This window comes from Gobius niger (assembly GCF_951799975.1).
Source record: "Gobius niger genome assembly, chromosome: 20".
In the NCBI taxonomy this organism is placed as follows: Eukaryota; Metazoa; Chordata; class Actinopteri; order Gobiiformes; family Gobiidae; genus Gobius; species Gobius niger.
In genome coordinates this window covers 21,216,897-21,233,654 of record NC_136871.1, presented here as the reverse complement: position 1 = coordinate 21,233,654, position 16,758 = coordinate 21,216,897, and the positions used below count along the sequence as shown (strand labels likewise).

Below are 16,758 nucleotides of genomic sequence, written 5' to 3'. Positions count from 1 at the left end.
TGCTATCTTCGGGATTTTGCATTTAAAACTTCATCTTTTTAAAAATAGACTTTAATAAGGGTAACCTTCACTTCACATCCTGAACAGTGGGCTCTTGGCTGCTCTCGCATCTCTCAGGTTGCCTGTGTTCACTTGATCTGCTTGAGCACTGGGATAATTAAAGGGAGCTGCATCAGACTGTACCTTAGCGGCGAAGGATGAGCCGGGCTTCTCCAGCAGGTCCCACAGTTTGCGCCTCTTGTCGGAGCAGCAGGTGGTGGTGAACTCGTCACCCTCTCTCTCCCGCTGGTTCTCTGCCTCTCTCTTCAGCTCCTCGTTCATTTGCTCTTTCTTCTGGTGGTACCTCGCCTGGCAGCACGACTCCAGGTAGATCTCATCAATGCCCCAGAAGTCCAGCTCCTGACTGAAGGAGAGCGCGCACATCTCCTCCATCATGTGGAGCTTCCCTGTCCTGTAGAAGTTGAGAATAGAGGTGAACGCCCCGGGGTGCCTGTCAAAGAAGTACTCATTGTTGTCCAGGCTGTAGTCATCGCAGATCTCTATGATGGACTCGTGGGTGTTGCAGTCCTGCAGCTTGCCCAGTCTGGTGCGGGGCAGCCGGTCCAGTGTCCTCCACAGAACCTCATGAAGCAGCCCCCCCACATTCAGCCTCACCCGGCGGGAGTGAGACTTGCTCCGGATAATGTCCATGGTGTCGGGGGGCTGAGCGGTGGTGAGCCGGGCTCCACCTTTCATAGTCGTGTTCATCACTCCTTCAGGTGAATGGACTGGGACATGCAGCCGGCTGGTGGACTAAGACAACATCCTGTAGAGGGACACATCAGGGTTCTCCTTCTCTGGCAAAAACTACAAAAATAAAATCCAAAAGTTACATAGTGTTAGACACAGTAATAGGTCCCACACAGCTTGTGTCCTACAGCTGTCTGTGAGGTGGTTTATCCACTCATCAGAGAAGCAAATAGATATGTTAATCAGCTTTAAGAGGTACAGCCGCTTTTTGTGCTGACTCGTGAGGAGGTGGGGGCTGAGAGGCCAGCCAATAATAATCAATGCTCTGTTTTACACCTGTCTCTCTCACATAGTATTACAGATAGCAAAAAATATTCTCTCTCGTGTCAAAGTTTTGCTCTGAGTTGTTGCTTAAGTCCAGTCGAACTGTGAGCCCCAGGTTTTTAAACTTCTGTCCCAAGACTTGGAGCGCTGTCCGGTGCTGAAACGCACGTCTATCCGTCTATCCGTCCGCCGAGCACTGTCTATGGTGCTGAATCGCCTCACTCTATTCTTGATTCAAAAAAAAAAAGCAAGCTGTCGAATAGTTGTGAATGACAACCCCAGAGCGGACTGTTCTCGGGAGGGATTACACACAGAAGCAAGACTAATTCTCGACCCGATTAACAACTTTGATTAAGAATACTGAACATTTCGACCAGCGTGCGGTGTCAAGTCAGCGGTGGAAAATCTGCGCATGTGTCGGCCATACCACGCAACACACGCAAAGCAATGCACGAAACCAGCCTTTTCTGCACTTACATGAGTGGATGTTAAAGATAATAATAATCAAACAAAAAAAAGTTGAGGGCTAAAGGCTACACAACGAGTCGTTTCACCAAAGCGCAGCAAAGCACTAACACAGAGAATGATGGTCTGAGATACATACATGCGCCCCGTTCGGAGTGAAGCGGCTCTAACATCGCGCACAAAGTTGAGCTCTGCGTGGAGGTCTTCGACAGGCGGTTTCGGACCTGAAGACATTATGAGCCGCGCGCCGACTTGTTGAAACACAGTGTTCCTTTGCAGCGGCTGCGGTCCAGTGCGCTTCGATCAGAGCCTTCCTGGAGGTTATTAACACTGTCAACAAGTAGCGTGGGTAAGGAGCGCGAGGGACAGCGGGTCGCTCCACCTGCACCTCCGAGTGTGTGGCCAGTGTTCTGCAGGGGCTGCTGCTGCTGCTGCTGCTGCTCACCGCTCCTCCAGAAGCGCAGCCTCCGTTTAACCCCTACAGCGCCATCCTCGAGGTAACACTGAGCGCGAACACCACTGGACACTGAGCGCAGCCTTCAGCTCGAGTACAATGGCAGCGATGCTTTGATCACTCAGTACGAATCCTAGTGTACACATTAATACTGTGGGGTGTTTCCCAGGGGCCACTTAGTCGCAGTAGACGCTGTGTAGTCTCCAGTATAAACTGTTCAGAGCAGAGGGACTCAAGAGGAAGTGCGCACCGCTGGATTTGTTTACGCAGTAGCCAACTTTGCCATAACAAAGTGCTTTCAATATCACACACTGGCATCTACCACAGGAAATGTCTGATGCTCCTTAAGTTTAAGAGCAAGTAAACATTTCCATTGGCTCATGGCTTAGTTTATGGCTGGCTGGGATTAATACAGAGCTGTGGGATGATGTTTTTGTTAGGGGGTGCTGAGAGATAAGATTGCCCCCCATAAAGGCTATTTCTGTGCATATTTCCTATTTACCTAATATTGCCTTTAATGAGTAAACGACCCACCAGGGGGTGCTGTAGCGCCCTTAGCACCCAGGGTTCCCATGGCCTTGGATGAATAACAATTATCCTGTCAGAATTGCACAACCAAAGCATTTATTCAAAAATAATGTGTTTATTTAATATAAATACAATATAAATACAGAAATACAAAGCAAGGTATTATAGAAGCATAAACAATTTGTTGAAATGTACAAATATGCTGTCCACTCCGTGTCCTACTGTGGTTGTTTAAACTTATATCGGATATACAACTCTCCCACCGGCTGCAGAACCCCAAATCCATAACCGCTTGCTTTCACCTCTGGCATCTGAGCGTTTGGGTCAGACAGCTCCAGTTCACACTTTGTCAGTACTGTGTAAACAAACCTGCAGAGGAGCAAACACACATTTAGAGGCGGCTGTTCCTTTCTCCTTGTTAATTTAAAGTCATGTTTCACTGTATTAGTGCTTGGATACTCACTGTCTGATGGTACTGATAGCCAACTGCTTCCCCACACAGCCATTGGCCCCCGCACCCCACGGCATGGTGTAATATTTCAACCTTCTACCTCTTTTATAAAAATCTGTCTTTGGCGACCCGTCTTCATTCAGGAAACGATCATATTTGAATTTCTGTCAACGAAACATATTTATGCGAGCAATGAGATGCTAATAAAAACAAATGATGAAACGCACAGTTTGATGACAGGCTCCTAAAGACGCCCTGCAGTGAATCCTTCCCACGCCTATTAGCTTGTGTTTCTCTTTCTGTTGCGGCTAATCCCTCAATTGTCCACAGCTTCTCTGCTTTGACCTCTCGCTGGGTAATGCGGGGTCAGCTTTGTGTGGGCATCGACTTCACCTGATATAAACCACTGAAATACACTTAAGACTCCGGCTCCTCGCCAAGACAATTACTCCTGTCTGTTTTGGCAGCATCATAGAGCTGATGTCATTAGGTCCTCTGTTGTTTCAAGCAGCCTTCCCGGATCATTTCTTTGCGCAAATTGCCTCTGTTACAAATAATTTCTTGCTAATGGCTGGCAGCTGTATTTGAGTTGCTATATTCCCCCATGTGCCAGTAACATAAGAGTCTAAGGCTTTTTGTATGTTAAGAAATTAGGTCTTAACAGCTCTTTTTCCTACATATACATAAATTCAAACTATGTGAAAATACAGATGTTCAAAAGTAGTCTACCTATGGCATAATACTGAACTTGTAAAAACGCATGCAAACCAACCTGGGGCTCACAGTGGATTTCAGGGTCCATTTGAGGACTGAGTAAGGGGAACAGGCAAACCCTGTCCCCTTTCCTGAGCAGGTACTCCTGGCCACCTGCCATGTGGATGGTTTTCTCACGCACTACCTCTCTGGTGATGAAGGGGGCAGCAGTGAGCCGGAGAGTCTCTTCAAGAGCACTATCTATGAGGAACCATAAAATAGTCACGCATACAAATACAATTTAGGAATAAAACATATTGATACATGCATGACCCAAGTAAATAAGCAAAGTATTTGTTGGTTGCTTTCTGGATCATTTAGCTAAGTGCTGAAATGCTTTGAAACGAGTCAAATAATTGAGGTTATACCATAGTCTGGGTGAATACTCGATTTTGTGTTGGTTAAAAAGTGACAACAGTTAAATCACGTTCTTCATCACTCCACTGCAGCTGTTTCAATGGTAACGATAAACAATTGAGCTGGAATTAGCTTCAGGTAATATAAATTTAAAAGTGAAATAACTCCTGTCAAGGCCCCAATGAGGTGCCCATGTTCACGCCTCCGAGTCGTCCAGTTATTTCTGATAATGGACACCTCGTCGGGCATTTTTCCTTACTTAATCGAGTAAATTATTCTATAAAAATAACAGCTCAAATCATGAGTGTTTTAAATTTGACACATTTAAACAAAAAGCAGTCATTTCCTTGCAGAGAGGGTATTGAAATACTCCACTCGTGAAGTCAACAGTTCATGCAACGAGGTAAAGAGTGCAGCAGGTTGTAATGGGTGGAGAAAAGTGTCAGTTCAGTCTGTGATGAAAGATTTTCAACAACAACAAAGAAAAAAAACACACTCACACGAAAAGCAAGATCTAAAGATGCCGAGGTGGGAGTGACGAGGAGTATGAGAGGAAAGAACATCAAAAGGGCTGCTTGTGTGAGGTGTTTTGGAAGTAAAGTCCGGGAGGCCAGAGTGAGATGGTTTTTGACATGTACAGAGGTGGGATAGAGAAGGCATTGCTAAAAGCTTGCTGAAGGGTACATTTGGCCAATCAGGAAAAATAGGTTGATTGCTGTGAAAGAGGATGATGCAGGAGAGACCCGCTTGGAAGGAAAAAACACAAAAAGAGCTTGAGACAATGCAATATTATTTGAGCTTATGCAACTTGCGCTTCCTCCTCACCGAATACAGGGGTTTTCACATTGAGTAAACATGTCTCTGGCGCATCTGTTTGTGCAATCCCGCAGAGCTCCTTCTTCACAGCTGTCATGGCATCAGGATTGGTCAGCAGAAATCCCAGGAGCCAAAACGCAGCTGGACCAGCATTTCCCTGAACACACAAACACACACAAAATCACTCACCTGAGCACATTTACGTAGTGCTTCCCTACACTCGAGAGCTTTTTAATGACCACAACTATGGCTGCTCACTAATGGCGAGGAAACCATCCTAATTTACACCATATTGTCAGCATGGGTTTTGAGTCATGAGTGTTCATTAGTGGTCATGGACATGTTCTTCAATGTGTAATAGTTGTGTGATTCAAAATAGCGAGATATTTCATTTCTCAGCAGAACCTGAGTCGCCCACTCTTTTGGAGAGTGCAAACTAAATATTAAACACTTAGAATGAATACATTAAAGTTAATGGGCCCTAAAACTATTTGAAGTGCCCATTAATGCTTACTTTACAAAATCAAATGTTGATGGAGTGACCTTCTCTCTTTTTACAAGTGAAGCCACAAAGCTATTGCCATTACACAGAGCACAATGAAGGGAATCTTTAAAAAAGCACCTCGTAGACACAAATGACACATTAATACTTTGGAGGCTTTAAAACTATCCTGAAATAATGTATAAAAGAATGCACACCGTTTATGAAGAGCCTGACGAAATCTAACGCTGAGGTTTTTAATTAACACTTTTAATGACATGGAAATATAAGCAACGGAAAAACAAATGACTAATCTCTGTGTGGTTTCAAATGTTAAATTAGCATATTTGAATAGGCCTACTGCAGGACAAGAGCAAGACCACATGACTCAGGAGTGAATCGGATATTTCGGCGTCAGCATCTAATCTTATTCAGTCTTCTGGCAAAGGGAGCCAGTCAAGCTTTGGAATAGAAAGAGATGCAACTATATATTGAAATATTTACTGTCCCTACATCTCCAACCACAATGTGCAAGTTGTTGTGCATTTAAAGCCATACTTGATAACGTAAATAGAATAAAATACAGCCATTGATTTTTTTAAAGGTGTTTCAATGGTAAACTTTGCTGTCACTACATGTAGCCGAACGTGTGCTTTATATGGACCCTCTTCCAAAATGTTTAAGGCAAAAATAGCAGTATCTTTCTGATTATTAGAAGCACCTTTGGTTTTATCGGCACTGCACTGTTAAATGATGTTTATACTTTTACAACCATTGAGTTACTCTTGTGAGATACCGACCAATAACCTGGAATGGTTCGCAGTGTGGCTTTCAACTTTTGACACAACTTTTAACTTTATCTAGTAATTCTCAAACTGTGGTTCACGGGTCACTAGTGGTCCATCAGCGCCGCCTAGTGGCCCGCGAGCAAATTCTAACAATGAAATTGCATGCATACCAGTGTTCTTCAAATTTCACTTGATGCTTTCACGTTAAATTAGTCAGGTTTACCCTAAATCGACTGTAGATATAGTTTTCTTATGCCCAAGTCGTGGATCCAACAATTAGAAGTTAGCGGCTTATTTAGTCTTTGATTGAAAGAACTATACTGACACTGAGGAGGCATAATGTCTGCATAATGTCTGCAGAAGCAGGGAGGAGGTTTATGTTGATGGAGCAGGAGGAGAGACAGGTGGGAGGGTGTGAGAAGCTGTTCTTCTGATGTTAACAAAGAACCTCCCCCTAGGCTGGGTGGTCCTCAAAAAAAAATTGGAATGACAAAAATGTTTGAGATTGCAGACCTTTTGACCCACTTAGAATCGGCTTTTGTTTCCAGAAAATCCTGAATGAAGAAAAGTCAGACAAGGCCACAACAAAACCTTTTAACATGAGCACCTATAAATAGACTCGCAGCCTGAATATAGAACATGAATATAGGACAAACTGTATGGCCGGGACAGAAGAACCCACATTCAACTTTATTTTGACAAAGTACTACAAAAGTCACTCTCATGTTTGTCCTCATAATGTTCTTCCAACCACAGCACAAAATAAGTGCCATGAATTTACCTTGCCTCAATTAAACCCAACAAACCAGTAGGATGTTGAGATGCACTCTGAAAACCTAGCAATAGACTCATAGTGACCCGAGGACTGCATGATTTTTCTGAAGTCACTCAACTATCCAGTACAAATATGCGTCCACACTGACACCTTGTGGTCGCTGATTTGTATTGTACATTAAGTTTCACTTCACAGAGCACATTTTAAACACATCCAAGAGCATCAGTATTTGAGGGGAAACTGAAAAGGCCTGGTTAAATGAGACACATAATTGACCCTCATAGATGTTATTTAATAAATATAGATTAATAATAACATATTAATTCACCTTCCAGCCTTAACACTGAGCTGTGACACTGGGACTCACCTGAGAGGCCCACAGCTGCATAAGTATGGCCTTGTTCTGCATGTCCCGGTCTGCGCCCTCATCCTGGAGCATTCGTCTGTAGGCGTCAACCCAGGACCCCGCCGCCGTGCCGCGCCCTTGTCCCACCAGAGCCAGGAGCTCACAGAGCTTCTGACGAGCACACTGTGCCAGCTTCTTCTCCTCTGTCAAGCGCAGATAAACATCGTGGAGTGAGTGCAAGATAAACACTGAATAGAAGAATCACAGGTTTATAGATAGAAGATATGGATGTCTATGGCTAGGGCTAGGATTACAAAAACACATCCCTCTTTTGCAGTGATCCCAAACCAGAGGTGACTACTGAACAAGAGCATTTAGGAGGGGAAATTATGGCAGATTAAATAAGGTGCAGTAAATACATTTGACTATGACACAAAGCTTATTGGGCATACTTGAGAAAAAAAGGTTGCAAATGGTCACAAATCTGACGTTACCTGGCTTGAGCGTGCCTCTTGCTAATTTCGTCAGCAGACTATCGAATTTTCTGTACTCCTTGTAGATTCTTGACGGATCTGCGCTATTGTTGTTTTGCTCGCCTCCGAAAAGTGTCAGATACCCAGCCCTGCCAAGAAGATGTGTCACAAAACAGCCGTGGGAATGAGTCCAAGTAAATGAATGGTCTTGTGAATTGATGTTGAGATAAGCGGCCCACGCATTTTCCGTTGACAGTCCCGTTTTCGGCGAATGTTTAAGCAACAGAAAGGCATTCACGTAATGGGAGTTTCAGAATTTTAACGTCACCTCTTCCATCTCTAAATAGGTCCGGAAACGTGACCTCAAATACTTAAGTTGCTCGGCATTTTTTCACAGACTGTTTACTAACAGGGGGCGGCCCAAGTGCCTTCTGGGTAAATTGTTTAGGTAAGAGACGACATGATTTGCGACAGAACAGAATATTTGTAAGTTTTGAAGAGGTAGGAAGAAGTTGCTCATACTTAAAAAGTAAGCTGTAGCAGAGGCCGAACAGTCCCTCCTCTTTCCAGTCTTTCCGGTTCACGGTGAGCTCAGCTTTCAGCAGGTTCTGCAGGTGGCGGCCCGTGGCGGTGTTTAGGCCGGCCAAATTCAGACCAAGAAAGTGCCTGAAATAGAATGGGTAAATAAATAAGTTCAAACACTGTAAAGAGTAAAGGGGAGCCACATCTATCCTTATTCAATATGTGTAAGAATCGAATCCGCATAATGGGCATTTTTACAATACTGTTCTGTACTCAAGTATCCTGTCAGAGCTGTTGCTTGATAAATATTACTCAAGTGGAAATACTTGCGTCACTCAAAGCTTTCAATCACCCTGTGAGTCTTTCATCGTAGCAACGGTTTGCACATAAAATATACATAAATAACAACCCATTTCAGATGACTATATTGTTGAAAAATTAAGCTACAACTTGAAGAAGCAAAAGTGTTGTTACTTGTTGGACTTGAATTGTTACTTAAAACTTACTTAAGTATTATCTAATCTACAAAACTAAATAAGATGAAAAACAAATTAATTAATTAATTTAAAAAAATTAATTACTTTTACTTGAACTATAAACTATGTATATTCTCTAATTCCAAATATTGACAGCATTTTGACAACGCGCTTTCACATCAGCCAAACTCTGCACTCTTTGACATTAAGTATAGAGCCCTTACTGTTTCATTATCACTTTGCCTTTCTTCAGCAGGTCGTGTGGGAGCTGCAGTTGGAAGATCCTGTCCATCAGCACTGCAGCGAACCGTGAGAAGTCCAGGCAGTCCCTGTCGTTCACGACGGTGTCGTAGGAGAAAGGGTCCAGGAGAACGGTCACGTAACGCCCCGCCACACGCACCTGCAACAATATAACCAAAATAACCACTTTGACAACAGTCAGCATTAGTCTGTGAGATATCTAGTAACTTTAGCGTGGATGGGTATTTGAAGACTCTAGCAATGCAATAACTGATTTATATTTGCCCCATCTTAGCTCTATTTTTAGATAGTTCTTCATATCCTCTTAAAGGGTTGTGGAAGGAAAGCTCTTCTGGTATTTTGGCCGGCACATCCTGGATGGTGGCAGGCTTTTTACAGGGTGAAGGGGTGCATTTTGCGGCAGGTGATTGCATGGATCGAAGCCAAAGAAAGGACAAAGACACCTTAAGAGTTTAAGAGTCTTGAGGATTGAAGTCAAAATATTCTGATATAGGCTAGGTGTAAATCAGGCCTATATTAATATCACTTTGTGTCTTACTGTAAAAATATCCCCATGTTTCATCTTCATCCGACTGAGAAACTTGAAAGCATCTTTTCCAAATTCAAGGGCATGCCCCAGCCATGGAATAACGCCCTTGTCCAAAGGAGGATCAGTCTTGTGTCTGTAAACAAAATCATCCGTTGAAGTTCACATGGCATTAAACAACACAATGACACGTTTCTTTGTTGTCAGTTTGCGTTATTTTGGGAAACAGCGTGCACTTGCGTATGACGACACAATACACGGTATTATCTGAACAGTTGGTTTAAGGAGTGGATTAACATCATTTACTACCGCACGTCACTGTAAATGCGTCAAAAACAAAATAAAAGCCTATCCAATTATAAGTCTGTAGTGTTTGGCCACATTCCTAAGCAGGGAGAGGAAACCCAAGGCACATTTGAGATAAGTATGGTAGAAAGCATGGTGAAATATTAAGGGACATATTAATAATAACAGCTAACTGAGGTGGATATGCAGCTCAGGGTCTTATAAGAGGCCGGAGCAGCAGCAAACCGTCCATAGGTTTGAGCAAAAAGTTACAACTCGCCAAATGTCAAAACAATCACCAATAAGATCAAATGTTGCGATCAGCCCCTTCTAAATAGCAAGGGTTCAATATTGGTAGATCAAAACGTACCTTTTCCTGTGCGTCAAAACAAAATAAAGGAGGCCCGCTTGAACAAGTAGGATGATTGTCCAAATCATGTCGCGTGTTGCGTCGGCAGTGTCTCCCCTCGCGCTACGCACAGCTTTTATCCCTGTGCGGATTGCGTCACCGCAATCAGGGAAACACAAGTCTCCAGAGGTGAACTGTGCTGCCTGCTGAGTCCATGTATCAAAGGTACATTTTTAATCCATTGTCAAATTAGGAGAACAATGTGCTTCTTGCTGCCTGTGGGGTGCTATATCTGTGACATATCTCTATAACATATATATCTGTGTGGACTCTAATGCCCATTGTGCACTAACCTGCTGTCACACTGCCTCTGACCAGGGACTATAGATGAAAATAAGCTCGTTGATCTCTCTGGTCAGTTATTATTGTACACAAATGTATTTTTTTAAAGAGAGAGAGAAAAAAAAAACATTTAAGTGTTTTTTTTTTTACCTTTAAAAATAAATTATTAATAGGCCCCTGATAACACAAACCTTTAATTAAAAGTATATGCTATCGGGGCAGATTCCTAATAATTACTACTAACAATTCAAGATTAAAGTGTGGTATGAGGAGGAGGCCAGAAGGGCTCATTGGATCTCGAGCGTGTGTAATAGTACCAGGTGCTCTTCGGAAGAAACGGGGCAGAATCTAATGAATTGGGAAAATAAAGCTACTAAACATCATTTTCCTAATTCATCAAAGTGCGGTACTTCTATAAAAGTAATACTTCACAAAGTCCTTTGTCTACCTCTGTCTGCACAACATCCAGGAAACATAAACAGAATGTGTCAGAAAGTTCCAGCTTGAACAAGAACCCACTCAACTGATTTTATGAAAGCATCTTATTGAGAAGAGTCCAGCTGTATTTAAGTATAAACAGAACGTCACACAAAACAAGTGCATTTTCAGTTGTATGATATGAGAATACTTAAATTGATGGGATAAACACATACTTTCTGAATGACTTTATTAATCAGAACAAATGACAATGCGCAGAACCCGCTTATTCGACATCAGGAGTTGACAATACAAAACAAATGAGCAGCCCCATCCATGTTCGCTGTTTAATTTAGTTTTTATTAAGATTAAACAAAGTCTGATAAATTGAGACAGGACATTTCTTGATAGAGACAGCAGAAGTTTTGTGATTGGCCATGGGAAAGTGATTTGGTTAATCACAAACAGTTGAAATGTCTTGCGGTCTCTATATATCTGACTTTGTTTATTTATCTACCTGGATGTGCAAGAATTCCTGTTAAACTTAAATGAACATTGAAACTAAAAACAGCCTGGAACCATGTGATAAATGCTGTAAACCTTGGATATAGATTAAGACACCTCCGAGCTGTCCTTCTCCTCCTTGTGAGAGGAGCGGTCCGCCTGTGGCACGTAGACGTCCTCGGGAGTTTGTCCAAACACGGCTGCAGTGCGTTTGAGGAGGAAGACCCCTGCGTGTAACCCTCCAACATTCACCCACACTGTGTGCACCTTCTTCCACAGGCCGCCCATCCGCGAGAGAGCCTGCACGCAACAGCAGTCTGGTCAAACTAAACACCAGCGCAAACTGGAGACTCATAAACAAATCAGAGGTTAGCAACGTGTTTAATGTTGAATAGACTGCCTCTGTATCTAAAAACTATTATGAAACAGAAGAATTTCATATTGTGGCGCTTGGGAACTATGAGACAAATTCCTCAACAAAAGAAGAAGTGGTGGGAAATTGTTTACGAAATAACGGTACTTTTCAAATCAAGTGACACAATTTCAAAAAATCTCGTAAAGCAGTGGTTCACAGACTGTTTGGGACCAGGAACTCCTTACCCATTAGAAACCCCTAAACGCTCTCATTACTATAAATTCTCTTGTAATTAAAGGGGGGGTATTATGCAAAATTTATTTTGAGTAATCTGTAAAAACTCTGATGGCGGCCATTTTAGGGATAGGTTTGCCTGAGTCCTCCTGGGAACGCCCCCACCTCCTGGAGACGCCTCCGAGCTTTTGTCACCACCACTTTTTGTCCTCAGCAAAAAAACCCTCCCCACTGATGCCACAGACAGTGTGTGGAGGGGGCGTGTCGGAAAGAGTCAGAGGTTCTTAAAGAGACAGAGGCCTATTTCAAGACATTCACTACAGCCATTTTGAGAGAGCAATTTTATACAAGGCAGTTATTTTAATTTACTGCATTTGCAGACCAACAGAAGGTTTCATCATCATTGTAGTGTGCTATAGACTGGTGCTATGTGATTGAAAAAAGCATAATGCCCCCTCTTTAAGACCAAATTAAAATGTGGATTAATTGTTTTGAAAGATTTTTTTATTGAAATAGTTGTACCCATTAGTAATTAAAAATATTAACAATTAGTTCAATATAATATATAAAAATGTGAGACAGCTTTAACAGGCTCAGGGCCCTGAACTCCAGTTTGAGGTTGGTGCTCTAAAAGCATGTGTGAAGTAACTGGAAATGTAATACAGTGTTGAAAGAAAAGTGGGAGTTTTCTCTGTTTATTACCTTCCGTCAGTTAGAAACAGCCTTGTTACTAAGACAGTAATGTAATTGTGTTTGAGGCGAATATGTCATCTGATTCACACATTTTAAGTCACAAGCCAGACACAAGCTCTGACACATCATGCTCTCATTTCATCATATCTCCTTAATTTGTCTTCTTACATTACACTATCATCATTAGGGTTGCAAAATTCTGTTAATTTCCAACAATGGACATTTTCCAAGAGAATTAACAGGAATTTATGAGAATTAACGGGAATATACGGAAATTCATGGGAATAAACAAGGAATACCAGAAGGTTTCTTCTTTATGGACAGATATAAACTGAAGCATAAAAACACTGAAATATCTCTCACAGCAGAGATGAAAAGTCTCATGTCTCAGTCTCAAGCCTCACTGTGTCTGAGCACCAGGGTTTGACGAGGACAGTGTTTTAGGTTGTGGTCAATACAAAGAAGAGCATTTGGAAATAGACTCATTCCATCTTGCATATTCATCATGTGCGTGCAGTTTTACAAAATTATACTTGTATGGTACTTTATAATGTAATTATTTGAAGTACCTGTTTAATTTGAATTGTTATGGTGGCAAGGAAACATGGCACATTATGGTTATGGTTTTTAACTCCAGCTTTCAGCTGGTTGGAATGGGGAAAAAGGTAATTGTATTTATTTGATGTAATATTTTAACTACTACTAAAATAAATTGTTTTTGCTTTTTGCTCTTGCGGTGGTCACTGTGGGCAAATGATGGAAATAAAGAAGGAAACAGACACAAGATCCACTTGTACGCTTCATCATTACGACTGGGATGCTACAATATAGTTTTAAAAGTCTATATTTAGGTCTGTTACAGGCCCCGCCCACTCCTCGTACAGTATTGTTCGCCGCTCATCATGATCCGAGTTAGACAGGTGAAGTTAATCAATCACAGTATGATAAAGCAATGTCATCATTTCATCGTCATAAGTGGTAATGTAGGTAAGGTTGTGTCAGGTCTTGACATGACGATATAGAGTCACTCTTGTGTGATTCAGGGGTGTGACATCACTCAAACGCATGTTTTATGGTTCAAAAACATATTTCATGGGTAACTAACAGCCCACCAACCGTTTATTCAACAAAAATATCATTTGTCATGACAGTTTTTGATTTTTGAATAATTTCCTACATTTCTGAGCTAAAGTTCAGATTGAAAGTTTCCGGAAATTTATCGGGAATATTCCGCCCCTTTGCAACCCTAGTCATCATTGTCAACTTCTTGTAAAGAAGTTTAATTTTGTTCCAGGAAACGCATTTTCTGGCATGATGAATAACTATTTTACATTTGTTCCTTTTGCCAGATAACCAATAAACAGGAATGATCTTCCATAACAGGAATATTACCTTGGTAAAGCATTTCTTGTCCTGGGTCAAGAGCACAGCTTTTCCTGAGCCTGGTCTGATCACACGAGCCATTTCCCTGAGGCAGGATGGATAAAGGTCCCAGTTTTTCTTCCTAGAGCCCATTCTTTTGTGCAAAACAGAGGTGAAAGGGTTTTGTCAGCAGATTCTTAAAGAGGATAGTTGGAAATTGAGGGTGGTAAATACCTCTTTCCAAACGGCATATCTGTAATAATGATATCCACAGAGCTTGTTCTCATGGGTAAACTGCAGAGATCCCATCGAACTGTATCAATAGGTAACCCAAATGAACTGGTGAAGGATAAAAAACACAAATCAGCAACAAAGAAAGCATTGTTTTCATTTTAGGAGGATTTTCCCTCACCTGCCCTTATCAGCCTGTTGTTTCTGAAAGTGAAACACATTATTGGCAGTACGGTTAACTGCCATGTCATTATTGTCACCGGCCATGTAGAAAGCATTCCTAAATTCAATGGCCCCCTGGTGGAGAGAGAATATTTAACATTCGTAAAAAGTACCTAAAATAAAACTTAACATCATGTATATTCCAATTTATGAAGCACCGCTTACCTCTAGAGGTATAGCTCCTGTCCCACACATTGGATCAAGTATAATGTCGGATGGTTGGGGTTTACAAAGTCTAAGAGAAGAGATTTGGCATGATCTTTCAAAATGTTTTACAGTCAAGGTCTCATAAATGCAACATAAAGTGAACACAAATGTTATATTTTTCAGGTTTGGTACAAAATATACCTCAACATCCCATAGCACAGAGTGGAGCGCAGAGTGGTGGGCCCAAAGTGACTGATATTTCTCCTGTGTAAACTTTCTTCTGTGAGGGCAATTCCAATTACCACTTCTTCGTTGTGTATGTTGAGTAAAACCTATAGGACAAAAAAATGTAATTTAATACATACAGATTGTAAACAAATATTTGAAAAAAAAACACAAGTTTATATGGGAAAAACTTAACATATCATCATCATCATTTGTGGTTCATGATTTCATCAGTATTTGCGTCACAGACACGCCTACCTCTATGTCGAACTTTGTCATGTCTGCTTTCCACTGGAAATGTTCTTGCACAGCTCCACCAAAGTCTCTCGCCGCTTCATTAGACGAAAAACTGTGCTTATCCCCCGCTCTGCTGCAAGTCACTCTAAACTTTGTGACTTTGCCCTCAGGTGGTTGATCCTCTTGGTCTGGAGTAGATGTTTCAGCCTGATCAATACCGTCACAATTGGAGGCATCTTCAGACAGTGCCTCAGGAACCCCCTCCTGCTCGTTCTCTACTTCTGCTGCATCTTGGCCATCAACATCAGGTTTCGCTTTAGATTTGTTGGCTCCTCTACGGTGACTTTTCTTTTTCTTAAAAGTGCGATTTAACTTCCAGACATCCAAGGCATCGTTCCAAGGAAGTTTAGAGGCAAGTTGCTGTAGCTCTGCCAATGTCTCTTCCTGATAAACACAGACAGTGTCTTTCAAACTGTAAACATTGATGACTTAAACAGATGAAAAACAATATTTACCTTAGACTCTTTGAACTGGTAATGGTCATATTCTTCAACCACAACAAACAAGTTGTCCACAGATCTCAGGCGATGAACCTAAAATCAATTTGTGTATCAAGATTTGCGTAGTCTCTTAGGAAAAGTGGTTTATACTGCTATCTCTAGGCAAGTGTGCACCATCTCTGGTCCAGCATACATTTAAGGGCATGTAAGACAAGTTTATTACCCTGTAATGTCCCTAATGATTGCTTCATGGACTAACCCCTGTTGTCACTAAGTCACTGGCTAAAGTTTTCCTAACATCAGTGCAATGAATTACTTACAAAATTCATTTGCTAACAAATAAAACTCTTACACGTACCTGAACAAGTTTGTCGGTGGTTATTGGAAAATATATTCTGCCTCGGTCTTTGCTTATTTTAGCATCCACACAGATCTTCTCCTTGACCTCCTCTGCAGCAGTGTGCTCAAAGCCCGTGGGCACCGTGGCTCCGATAGTGACGGTGATACCGGCGGAATCAGCCGCGGGCTCTCCGTCAGCGCTCAGCTCCGACATGCTCGGTCCTCAGTGGAGACCAAGAGGAGGACAGACAGCTTCACACCTGTAAACGACACGGACTCTGAGAACTGTGCAAAACTTCACACCGGCACATACACCGCTACATTGTTTTTAATCACGTGTGCAGAGAAACCCACAGGCAGCTAGCTAGCACTAGCATTACAACGCTAGATGTTAAACACAGAAATTATTTAACAAAAATAATCCTAACATACATATACACGCATCGACTTTTGTGCTAAGCTTGAACTTGAAATATAAGATATAAGAGGCGGTACTTGCCAAGCTTATTTGTTTCAAAGTGGTCCTAGCAAAGACCACAACACGAGGAACAATCATGCTGTCAAAACAGAGCCACTTCCGCCGGGAAGTCCTTCACAATAAAAGACTACTCGCGTACATAGAAATCCTGCGAAATGAAGTGAACCCAGTGGCGCTGGTGACCCGGGGGTTTAACTGTTTAACTGTTTAACTGTTTAACTGTTTAACTGTTTAACTGTATGACTGTTTAACTGTTTAACTGTTTAACTGTATGACTAGGCAACCGAGGCTGAGAGAAACGGCAAAGTTTTAT

At 41.9% G+C, this 16,758-nt stretch overlaps 3 protein-coding genes across 3 annotated transcripts in view; all 3 read right to left on the bottom strand.

The window, feature by feature from the left end:
• The window catches only part of LOC306980210 (potassium voltage-gated channel subfamily B member 1-like), a 33,494-nt gene extending 31,593 nt beyond the window's left edge, over positions 1 to 1,901 (bottom strand). Inside the window, exons 1-2 of the mRNA XM_079579478.1 lie at positions 1,658 to 1,901; positions 184 to 846 (exon numbers count right to left, since the gene is read on the bottom strand). Of these exons, the coding sequence (XP_079435604.1) occupies positions 184 to 747 (564 nt within the window). The 5' untranslated portion in view covers positions 748 to 846; positions 1,658 to 1,901. The remainder of the gene's footprint in view (positions 1 to 183; positions 847 to 1,657) is intronic.
• A 761-nt stretch (positions 1,902 to 2,662) lies between these two features.
• LOC306979810 (prostacyclin synthase-like) lies at positions 2,663 to 10,268 on the bottom strand. The gene is made up of 10 exons (XM_079578935.1): positions 10,181 to 10,268; positions 9,538 to 9,661; positions 8,963 to 9,138; positions 8,263 to 8,406; positions 7,762 to 7,889; positions 7,289 to 7,470; positions 4,887 to 5,034; positions 3,724 to 3,905; positions 2,964 to 3,115; positions 2,663 to 2,869 (listed from the first exon to the last, which is right to left on the bottom strand). The coding sequence occupies exons 1-10, from the start codon at positions 10,246 to 10,248 to the stop codon at positions 2,719 to 2,721; spliced, it is 1,455 nt and encodes a 484-aa protein (XP_079435061.1). The 5' UTR covers positions 10,249 to 10,268; the 3' UTR covers positions 2,663 to 2,718.
• An 899-nt stretch (positions 10,269 to 11,167) lies between these two features.
• thumpd3 (THUMP domain containing 3) lies at positions 11,168 to 16,503 on the bottom strand. Its single transcript, XM_079578916.1, has 10 exons — positions 16,400 to 16,503; positions 15,987 to 16,227; positions 15,644 to 15,721; positions 15,150 to 15,572; positions 14,868 to 14,998; positions 14,685 to 14,754; positions 14,479 to 14,594; positions 14,301 to 14,405; positions 14,097 to 14,220; positions 11,168 to 11,722 (listed from the first exon to the last, which is right to left on the bottom strand). Exons 2-10 carry the CDS (start codon positions 16,179 to 16,181, stop codon positions 11,531 to 11,533), a joined length of 1,434 nt encoding a protein of 477 aa, XP_079435042.1. The 5' UTR covers positions 16,182 to 16,227; positions 16,400 to 16,503; the 3' UTR covers positions 11,168 to 11,530.
• Between the last annotated feature and the right edge of the window lie 255 nt (positions 16,504 to 16,758).

Excerpts from the sequence above, each read along its gene's own strand:
- LOC306979810 (XM_079578935.1), bottom strand. The coding sequence starts at position 10,248 with ATGATTTGGACAATCATCCTACTTGTTCAAGCGGGCCTCCTTTATTTT. Across the intron at positions 9,139-9,537 it reads AACATGGGGATATTTTTACA|GTGCGTGTGGCGGGGCGTTA; the intron begins GTAAGACACAAA and ends ATATTGTTGCAG. Across the intron at positions 5,035-7,288 it reads TGCAGCTGTGGGCCTCTCAG|GGAAATGCTGGTCCAGCTGC; the intron begins GTGAGTCCCAGT and ends TTGTGTGTTCAG.
- thumpd3 (XM_079578916.1), bottom strand. The coding sequence starts at position 16,181 with ATGTCGGAGCTGAGCGCTGACGGAGAGCCCGCGGCTGATTCCGCCGGT. Across the intron at positions 14,999-15,149 it reads TGACAAAGTTCGACATAGAG|GTTTTACTCAACATACACAA; the intron begins GTAGGCGTGTCT and ends TTTGTCCTATAG. Across the intron at positions 14,595-14,684 it reads CAGGAGCTATACCTCTAGAG|GGGGCCATTGAATTTAGGAA; the intron begins GTAAGCGGTGCT and ends TCTCTCCACCAG.